Source organism: Stegostoma tigrinum, chromosome 17 (assembly GCF_030684315.1).
Source record: "Stegostoma tigrinum isolate sSteTig4 chromosome 17, sSteTig4.hap1, whole genome shotgun sequence".
NCBI classification, from domain to species: Eukaryota; Metazoa; Chordata; class Chondrichthyes; order Orectolobiformes; family Stegostomatidae; genus Stegostoma; species Stegostoma tigrinum.
Window position 1 is genome coordinate 12838746 of NC_081370.1, and position 11086 is coordinate 12849831.

General features: G+C 45.2%; 1 protein-coding gene across 2 annotated transcripts in view; it reads right to left on the reverse strand.

Annotated features, from left to right (window-relative positions):
• The window catches only part of pex16 (peroxisomal biogenesis factor 16), a 47573-nt gene extending 43636 nt beyond the window's left edge, over positions 1-3937 (reverse strand). For both annotated transcript variants that reach the window (XM_048546111.2, XM_048546110.2), the window contains exon 1: positions 3797-3937. In XM_048546111.2, coding sequence (XP_048402068.1) covers positions 3797-3911 — 115 coding nt within the window. In that variant the 5' untranslated portion in view covers positions 3912-3937. The remainder of the gene's footprint in view (positions 1-3796) is intronic.
• Between the last annotated feature and the right edge of the window lie 7149 nt (positions 3938-11086).

Below are 11086 nucleotides of genomic sequence, written 5' to 3' on the forward strand. Positions count from 1 at the left end.
AATGTGTTGACACTGGCTGCGAGGGTACACCACGACAAACCATTGGTCAAACCACATTTGGAGTATTTTGCTCAGTTCTGGTCACCTTATTTAAGGAGGGATGTTCAAGCCTAGAGAGAGTTCAAAGGAGATTTATGAGAATGACACGAGAAATTAGAGAATTTTAGATACAAGTAAAGATCAGAGAAACTGGGCTTATTCTCTTTTGAGCAGAGAAGATTAAGGTGTTCAAAATTATGAACAGTTTTGACAGGGAAAAGTAGGATACTCTGTTTCCACTAGTTAGTATATCAATAACTAGGGATTACAATTTTAAGACTGTCAGCAAAATAGCCAGAGATGAGATGAGGGGAAACATCTTTATTCAGAGAGTTGTTAGCATTTGGAATGTGTTCCCTGGGAGAGAAGTGGAGGCAGATTTCATAGGTAGTTTCAAAAGAGAGCTGGGTATATATTTGAAAGTGATGAATTAATGTGGTTATAGATATAGGGCTGTTAAATGAGTTTCGCTGAGTAGCTCTTACGGGAGCTGGCATAGACACGATGGGTTGAATGATCTCCTTCCGTAATGTAAAATTCTACAACTGGGATGGCACGGTCCTTCCAGAAAAAGAGGGAGAAAGACTGAGAAGTTTGTAAAGAGTAAGTTGCTTTTTAAAATCTGTTCAGAGTATGTCAAGGTCATTATGAGCAGAACTATTAAAAACAGGATTGTGGGTGAAGCAGATTGGGAGGGGACATACCCTCACTCACCTAACCTGCTGCAAAACCGGAGGCTGCAGGCAGGGCAGGGGGAGAACACCAATCCTCCCCCTATTACTAAACTAGTGAGGTCATGTCTCATTTGGGAGGGTTTTTTGACAAGGTGGAGAATCTTTCTGATCGATGATTACATAAATCACACTTAGCACAAGAGCTCTCCAGATCAAGGGGCAGAGTGGATATCGTGTGGTGCGGAATGTATGGGGGTGTATACGAAGGGTACATCTAGCTCCTGATGACAAACTCCGCACAGAGCTAACAAGCAACCAAAAAGGTATAGGAAGACATTGAAGGGGATACAGCAAATCCTCTATATCCACAAAATCACAAATTCACCTACACAATAAAATAAGCAACAGCAAGAGTCAAAAATTTTTAAACAAACTTTGCTTTGAGACTGAGGCAATGGCCTCGTAATATTATCACTGGATTGTTAATCCAGGGACCCAGGTAATGTTCTGTGGATCTGCGTTCGAAGCCTGCCATAGCAGATGGTGGAATTTAAACTTGATTGAAAAAAAATGTGAAATTAAGAGTCCATTGACAATTGGTGCAAAAACCCATCTTGTTCACTAACATTCTTTAGGGATGGAACTGCCACCCATTCCTGGTGTGGCCGACATGTGACTCCAGGCCCACAGCAGTTTGGTTGACACTCAACTGTCCCCTGGGGCAATTAGGGATGGGCAATAAATGCTGGTCTAGCCAGCAACACCCACACTCCATTTAAAAAAAGGGCTCACAGGTTTCATTATTGGGGCGGGCTTAGGAAGAACAGTTCTCATGGATACGGGGGAAATGACTGCACATCAAGTAGAAAGGGAGTATAGACAACCCTGGTAATTATAGACCAGTGAGCCTTACCTCAGTTGTTGGTAAAGTGTTGGAAAACGTTATAAGGAATAGGATTTATAATCATCTAGAAAAGAATAAATTGATTAGGGATAGTCAGCACGGTTTTGTGAAAGGAAGGTCGTGCCTCATAAACCTTATTCAGTTCTTTGAGAAGGTGACCAAACAGGTAGATGAGAGTAAACCGGTTGAGGTGGTGTATATGGATTTCAGCAAGGCGTTCGATAAGGTTCCCCACAATAGGCTATTGTACAAAATGAGGAGGAATGAGATTGTGGGAGATATAGCAGTTTGGATTGGAAATTGGCTTGCTGAAAGAAGACAGAGGGTGGTAGTTGATGGGAAATGTTCATCCTGGAGACCAGTTACCAGTGGTGTACAGCAAGGGTCGGTGTTGGGTCCACTGCTGTTTGTCATTTTTATAAATGACCTGGATGGGGGCATAGAAGGATGGGTTAGTAAATTTGCAGACGACACTAAGGTCGGTGGAGTTGTGGATAGTGACGAAGGATGCTGTGGGTTGCAGAGAGACATAGATAAGCTGCAGAGCTGGGCTGAGAGGTGGCAAATGGAGTTTAATGCGGACAAGTGTGAGGTGATGCACTTTGGTAGGAGTAACCGGAAGGCAAAGATTCTTGGTAGTGTAGATGAGCAGAGAGATCTCGGTGTCCACGTACACAGATCCTTGAAAGTTGCCACCCAGGTTGACAGGGCTGTTAAGAAGGCATACAGTGTTTTAGCTTTTATTAATAGAGGGATCGAGTTCCGGAACCAAGAGGTTATGCTGCAGCTGTACAAAACTCTGGTGCGGCCGCACTTGGAGTATTGTGTACAGTTCTGGTCACCGCATTATAAGAAGGATGTGGAAGCTTTGGAAAGGGTGCAGAGGAGATGCCTGGTATGTTGCCTGGTATGGAGGGAAGGTCTGATGAGGAAAGGCTGAGGGACTTCAGGCTGTTTTCATTAGGGAGAAAGAGGTTGGGAGGTGACTTAATTGAAACATATAAAATAATCAGAGGGTTAGATAGGGTGGATAGGGAGAGCCTTTTTCCTAGGATGGTGACGGCGAGCACGAGGGGGCATAGCTTTAAAATTGAGGAGTGAAAGATATAGGACAGATGTCAGAGGTAGTTTCTTTACTCAGAATAGTACGGGAATGGAACGCTTTGCCTGCAACGGTAGTAAATTCGCCAACTTTAGGTACATTTAAGTCGTCATTGGACAAGCACATGGACGTACATGGAATAGTGTAGGTTAGATGGGCTTGAGATCGGTATGACTGGTCGGCACAACAGAGGGCCGAAGGGCCTGTACTGTGCTGTATTGTTCTATGAAATAGAATTCCCCGAAATAGCTCAAAAGCAGCCATTTCATACAGAATTCAAGCATACATTAACATTTTAACACTTGTACAAAAACTGTTTTGCAGGAAATCAGAGATGGTTTAAACATGTGCTAAATGTTACTGGTTATTTTTGACTGTTAATGGCTATTTTAATGAGATTGGAGTGATCTTGCATAATTCAGAAGGTATTAGTCTTGTTACTTTCAAGGTTAGAATTTTAAAGTTAGAAAAAGGCATCTTATGTTTGTTCAATAAAAGTCTGAGTTCCCAACAGTTTTGATTGTCTGTGGTTCTATTTACTATCATGCATTCATTCATTCGGCACTGTAGGGAATCTAATCTAATCTAGATGGGTTTAAAATCGGTAATGACAGGTCGGCACAACATTGAGGGCCGAAGGGCCTGTACTGTGCTGTAATGTTCTATGTTCTAAATGCCGATGCTGTACATCAGGGTCGATAACTGAAGTTGCGGGAAAGGCTCAGCAGGTCTTTTGCGAAGAACAAAAATCAGAGTTAACGCTTCGGGTTGGATGACCCTTCCTCAGAATTGTATGAGGGACGTGTTCAGTGAGTATATGCAGGAGGGAGGCGTATGCAGAAGATTTTATACTGGGGTAGACAAAGGAGTATTGGTGATATGAGGGGTATTCGACGGAGGAAGGTGGTATATGAAACGACTGATAGTTGGCTGTGGGACGTATATGAAGGGCATTCAGAGCTGTGTTTATGGGAGAGGGGAGTTACTCCTGGTTACATGGAGGATATATGTGACCCGCTCCTCACCGAGCTCTCAGGACAGGTATTGATGGGGAGGTATATGAAGGGTATTTCTGACCGGCAATGATGTAGGACACGCTCCGCACCGAGCCCTCCAGCTGAGCGGCTGCCCCCGGATTCCTAATAACGTACTCCCGGTACCGGAACAACAAACGCCTCAACACATCCACCATGACAGCACTATCCCCCGATCGCGCGCGGAACCACTTCCAGGGAATACTGGCTTCAAATCCGGGGCATACCGGCACCGCTCCACACTGATTGGCTGATTCGCTGCCACCCCGCACACCAGTACCCTATTGGTCAGGACCAGAGCAAGGAGGCGGGGCATCGATGATCTGAAAATTGGCGCTGAATTCAGATGCGACCCAGTGTGAGACATCCAGTGTCTGATCACGAACCCCGCAATGGTTCCAGTGTCTGACCACTAACCGCCCCCACCCCCCGCCATGGTTCCAGTGTCTGACCACCACCCCCCCGCCATGGTCCAGTCTGTGACTCAGTGTCAGGCACTTCCCTCCAGTGTGACCCTCCCCAATGCCCCCCTCACAGTGATCCAGTGTACCCTCCCCAGTGAATCCCTCAGAGTGATCCAGTGTGATGCCCCCCCCCCACATCCATTGTGACAACCCCAGCGATTCAGTGTCTGACCGCCACCTCCACGACTAGAGTGCGATTGCTCAACCCTGCCATGGTCCAGTCTGTGATCCAATGTGCAACAGCTCCCCCCGCCCCCCGCCATCTTCCCCAAGTCATCCAGTGTGTGACACCACTCTCCACCAATGGCCCAGTAAGTGTGTGTGTAGCCCCCTGTGTACCAGCATGTCCACCCATGCTCCAGTGTGTGACCTCTTGCAATCCAATATATGATTAGATTCCCTACAGTGTGGAAACAGGCCCTTCGGCCCAACAAGTCCACACCACCCCTTGGAGCATCCCACCCAGACCCAGACCCAACCCCATCCCCATCCCCCTATAACACACACACCTCTGAACACTACGGACAATTTAGCATGGCCGAACCACCTAGCCCACACGTCTTTGGACTGTGGGAGGAAACTGGAGCACCTGGAGGAAACCCACGCAGATACAGGGAGAATGTGCAAACTCCACACAGACAGTTACCCGAGGCTGGAATCGAACCCGGGTCCCTGGTGCTATGCAACTGCAGTGCTAACCACTGAGCCACCGTGACCCAGTGTATGGCCTCGGCGATCCAGTATGCGATTCCCAATGGTCCAGTGTATGACTCCACTGATCCTGTGTGTGAACCTACGTCAGTGCTCTAACGATCCATTAAGAATTTGTAAAGGAGCAATGTGTGCTCCATGATGATCAAGAGGTACCCATTAATGATCCAGTTATCCAATGTGATCCCGAATTAACTCAGTCAGAGATAGTAAGAACAGTCGATGCTGGAGTCAGAGATGACACAGTGTGGAGCTGGAGGAACACAGCAGGCCAGGTAGCATCAGAGGAGCAGGAAATTTGATGATTTGGGTAAGGTCCCGCATTCAGAAATGGGGGAGGGGGAAGGGAACTGTTTGTGATTTGGCATGGAACCTCTGGTGAAATCCACTTCCTACATTCTGAGAGAATGTAACATATGTGGAATACTGATCCAACAGTAGTTAGAAGGTAAAATTCAATTCTGTCCAGCGATAGAGAAACACAGTGCTTTTTGCAAGGCTTTTAGTAGGTCATTCTAGATAGTTCCTGGGACATTTAAGAAGAACAGAACTAAGAGCAGACTCCATGTTTTAAGTGCAGAATTCTAGCTGTTCTGCAGGGAAGACGTTGAGACGAGTTGACTATCATAATCAAGGTCCATAAGACATCCTGGGGAGCTGAGAAAGTGGGAAGGTTATTGGCTCTGTTTTTGGAGGAAGCTGTGAGGTGCTGGGAAGAAGCCTGTCAACATGAATACTTTGTTGCAGCTCAGAACATAGGAGTTGAAAATCCCATAAACAGCATTTGCTTTATACCCTGAGAAAGACTGGAGTTTGCAGTGGGGGTTTGGTGGTTGGGGAATAACACACAGGTGTGTTTCTAGCTTATTGAAGAGTAGTCTTATGCTTGTAAGTGACGATCGGAGTTGACTCCAGCAAGGTATAGTGTAAGGAAAGCCAGAGACTATTCCTTTGAGGACAATTACAACAAGGGTAGCAGTGGAAATAATAACACAGTTTACTAGTTAGAGGCCACCAGTTGATATATAGTCTGATCAGGGTTCGGGGATTATGTCAACGTTTTCCAGGAAATCATGAGCAGTTTGGGAATAGAACAATTAAAGTCAATTGCGTATCTTCTGCAAACAAAGTTTGAACTGTTTTTTTGTCAGAGGATTTGAATCTGTGCAACTTGTGGAGTAATTGAGTTACACAGCACGGACATAGACTGTTCACTTCAATTCATTCATGCTGACCAGACATCCCAAATTACTCTAGTCCCATTTGCCAGCATTTTTGGCCCAAATCCCACTAAACCCTTCCTATTCATGTACCCATCCAGATACCTTTTAAAAGTTGTAATTGTACCAGCCTCCACCATTTCCTTGGTAGCTCAATCCATACCCTCCACATGAAAACGTTGCCTTTTAAATCTTTCCCCGCTTATCTTTAACCTATGCCCTCTAATTTTGAACTCACCTACCCTTGGAAAAGACTTTTGCTATTCATCCTATCCATACCCCTCATGATTTTATAAACCTCTATAAGGTCACCCCTCAGCCTCCGACTCTCTAGGGAAATTAGCCCCAGCCTATTCAGCCCCTCCCTATAGCTCAAACTGTCCAAACCTGGCAACATCCAAATCTTTTCTGAACCCTTTCAAGTTTAATACCATCTTTCCTAGAGCAGGGAGACCAGAACTGAAGGCATTATTCCAAAAGTGGCCTAACCAATGTCCTGTACAGCTGCAACGTGACCTTCCAACTCCTACACTCAATGCACTGACCAATAAAGGCAACTGTACTAAATGCTTTTTCACTACCCTATCGACCTGAGACTCCACTTTCAACAAGCTATGAACCTGCACCCCAAGGTCTCTTTGTTCAGCAACACTGTCCAGGACCTTACAATTAAGTGTCTAAGTCCTGCCCTAACCAATATGCAAAACTTCACATTTATCTAAATTAAACTCCATCCGCCACTCCTTGATCCATCTGATCAGGTCCTGCTCTACTCTGAGATAATCTCCTTCACTGTCCACTACACCACAGTGCCATCTGCAAACTTACTAACCATTCCTCCTATATTCACATCCAAATTGTTGATATAAATGATGAAAAGCAGTGAACCCAACGCTGCTCCTTGCAGCACACTGCTGGTCACAGACAGCCAGACAGAAAAACAACCCTCCACCACCTCCCTCTTTCTCTTACCTTCAAGCCAATTTACAGGATGGAGATTTGGTTGCTTTCTAGTTGTCCACCCATTACCAACTCATTGAAAGTTATAAGAATTAAGTGAATATTTCTTAAAACTACTAGAGGCTATTTACATTGACTGATGTCATCAGAAATCAAGCAAGATACAATCCCAAGTACCTGCGATGCTATGTATCATTGAAACTGCTTAAATGAACTGGACAGTTACATCTCTTTAATTTTCCTTTTAATTTATCCCTAAACTGTGTCTGTCTGTCTATATGTGTTGGGGCTAACAATCAAAGAAGATTGAGTTTAAATCATGGACATATTTAAATTATCTTGTTCAACTTTGCTCAGCTAAAGCTACTATATTAATAATAAACTGTTACCTCTTTTGTTTAAGCAATGAACTTGGTCTCTGGCTTTGGTTATTCAACAAACCTGGTTGGGAACCATTGGAGTCAGGTTGTAGACTTGCCTGTCGAGCTGGTGTGTTTGGTTGCAGACGTTTTGCTAGGTAACATCGTAAGTGTGCCTCCGGTAAAGTGTTGGTATTCTGTCCCTCTTGTTATTTATATGCCTCGGTTTGCTGGAATGGTTGGCTTTACTTCAGGTTCTGTTTTTCAGTAGTTTGTATATTGGGGCCAGTTCAATGTGTTTGTTGATGGAGTTCTGCTTGGAATACCAGGCTTCCAGGAATTCCCTGGTATGTCTCTGTTCAGCTCGTGCTATTATGGATGTGTTGTCCCAGTTGAATTTGTGTCCTTCTTTGTCCTTGTGTATTGAGACCAGTGAGAATTGGTCATGCCTCTTTGTGGCTGGTTGGTGTTCGTGTATCCTTATTGTTAGTTTTCTTTCAGTGTGGCCTATGCAATCTTGTTCACAGTCCTTGCATGGTATTTTGTACATTATGTTAGTTTTATTGGTTGTGGGTCACTTCGTCAGTAGATGTTGCTGGGTGGATGTTGGTATGTGGGCTAACCTGATACCTAGCTGTCAGAGTAGTCTTGTGGTCACTTCTGATATGTCTCTGATGTATGGTAGGGTGACTATTGTGTCTGGCCGTTTTGAGTCTCCTTGTTGTGGTCTGTCATGGAGGTAATGGTAGGTTGTACTTTTTGGGATCCATTCCTTTTAAAAATGCCATATAAGTGCTCCTGTTCTGCTTTGCACAATTTCGGGTTGCTGCAGTGTGTGGTGGCTCATTTGAATAATGTCTTGATGCAGCTCCCTTTGTGGGTATTGGCTTGATTGCTGGAGTAATTAAGTACTGGTCCGTATGTCTGGTCTCTCTGTGTACGCTGGTCTAGAGTTCCCCATTGTCCTTACGTTCGACCATAATGTCCAGGAAGGGTAGTTGGTTATTGTTCTCTTCTTTTGTGAATTTTATTGCGGTGAGGATGGTATTAATGTGTTGTTGGGTTTTTTCTAGTTTTGTGCATTTGATAATCACAAAGGTGTCATCTACATATTGGACCCAGAGTTTGGGTTGTATGGTGGGGAATGTTGTTCATTCTAACCTTTGCATTACTGCTTCTGCAGTCAGTCCTGATATTGGGGATCCTACTGGTATTCCTTTGATTTGTTTAAACATATGGTTTTGAAGGTGAATGGGTTGTGATGCACAGATCCAGCAGTTTCAGGGTGCTGTCCTTGTTGATGCTGCTGATGTCAAGGGGTGTCTGCCTTCCTGATTCATCCAGTAGCGTGGCAATTGTCCCTTTGGCTATATCAATGTTTATGGATGTAAATAGTGCTGTTACTTCGAAGGATATCATTGTCTCGTCCTCTTTTATTCTGATGTGTTTGATGATGTTGGGGAATTCTTAGGAGGACTGGGTAGTATTATCAACGAAGTAATAAAATGTGAGGCTGGATGAACACAGCAGGCCAAGCAGCATCTCAGGAGCACAAAAGCTGACGTTTCGGGCCTAGACCCTTCATCAGAGAGGGGGATGGGGAGAGGGAACTGGAATAAATAGGGAGAGAGGGGGAGGCGGACCGAAGATGGAGAGTAAAGAAGATAGGTGGAGAGAGTGTAGGTGGGGAGGTAGGGAGGGGATAGGTCAGTCCAGGGAAGACGGACAGGTCAAGGAGGTGGGATGAGGTTAGTAGGTAGCTGGGGGTGCGGCTTGGGGTGGGAGGAAGGGATGGGTGAGAGGAAGAACCGGTTAGGGAGGCAGAGACAGGTTGGACTGGTTTTGGGATGCAGTGGGTGGGGGGGAAGAGCTGGGCTGGTTGTGTGGTGCAGTGGGGGGAGGGGACGAACTGGGCTGGTTTAGGGATGCAGTAGGAGAAGGGGAGATTTTGAAACTGGTGAAGTCCACATTGATACCATATGGCTCCTGGAACAGCAACTCATATTGCGCCTGGGAACCCTGCAGCCATATGGTATCAATGTGGACTTCACCAGTTTCAAAATCTCCCCTTCTCCTACTGCATCCCTAAACCAGCCCAGTTCGTCCCCTCCCCCCACTGCACCACACAACCAGCCCAGCTCTTCCCCCCCACCCACTGCATCCCAAAACCAGTCCAACCTGTCTCTGCCTCCCTAACCGGTTCTTCCTCTCACCCATCCCTTCCTCCCACCCCAAGCCGCACCCCCAGCTACCTACTAACCTCATCCCACCTCCTTGACCTGTCCGTCTTCCCTGGACTGACCTATCCCCTCCCTACCTCCCCACCTACACTCTCTCCACCTATCTTCTTTACTCTCCATCTTTGGTCCGCCTCCCCCTCTCTCCCTATTTATTCCAGTTCCCTCTCCCCATCCCCCTCTCTGATGAAGGGTCTAGGCCCGAAACGTCAGCTTTTGTGCTCCTGAGATGCTGCTTGGCCTGCTGTGTTCATCCAGCCTCACATTTTACTTTCTTGGAATTCTCCAGCATCTGCAGTTCCCATTATCTCTTATCAACGAAGTATTTCATTTTCCATGTTGTGGTTCTTTGGCTATCTATATGTTGGTATGCCTGGTGGTGAGACAGTGGGTCTGAGGGGACCCCTGGTTGTGTACCTTGAGGAGTCCATAGAAACAAGGTGTATTGGATCGCTCGGGCTTCATTTTTGGTAGTCTGTATTGTTGGTATCTCCTGAGCTGTGTAAATTCTTCTGTTTTGATCCCGTTCTCTAACTGTGGTGTTGGGTCTTTCGCCATCTGTTTGTAGGTGTCAATATCTGCGAGTAGTGCATTAGCTTTCTCAATGTATTGAAATGTATTAAGGATTACTGTTATGCGTCCTTTGTCCACCAGAAAGATTATGATGTTTCTGTCTTTCTTGAGTCTTTCCAGGGCTGTAAACATTGTAAGACCAGGGGTCTCCATCAGGCACACCAACAATATACAGATATAGGAACTGCCGATGCCGGAGAATCTGAGATAACAAGGCGTAGAGCTGGATGAACACAGCAGGCCAAGCAGCATCAGAGGAGCAGGAAAGCTGACGTTTCGGATCTAGACCCTTCTTCAGAAATGACCAACATATAGACTGCTTTGTCCTAAATGTAAACTGTTGATAATTTGAGAATATAATGAAGAAAGTTGAATAGTGATTAAGAATGTGGTGAGAGGAAGATTGAATGCTGCAAGATGTTTTTTGTTTGTTGTTTTAGTATTACTATCTTTACCTTGAAATGTATTGTTAAAATGGCATTTCACATTTGAGGGTGGAGGCATGTCAGAATCTTAGCTATTTTTCTTCAATTTTTATTATTTTTGGTTGAAACTATGAAGGTGACTTTTGGACAGTGAGCAGCAGCAAACAAAAAAAAACCTGATAATTGTTCATCAGACCTGACCTGGAAATTAATTGCAAGTTGACTCTTGTTCAAAGAGCACAGATGTTTTGGCTCCGGAGATGCATTATGTTCATGTGTCGGCAGATGTTTAGACGTTAACAGTATCCATCACAGGGAGGCGGTTGCCAACCAGTTTAAGGAAGAGAATGCTTAAAAAGCACATAAAGAGAAACTAAAATTTGA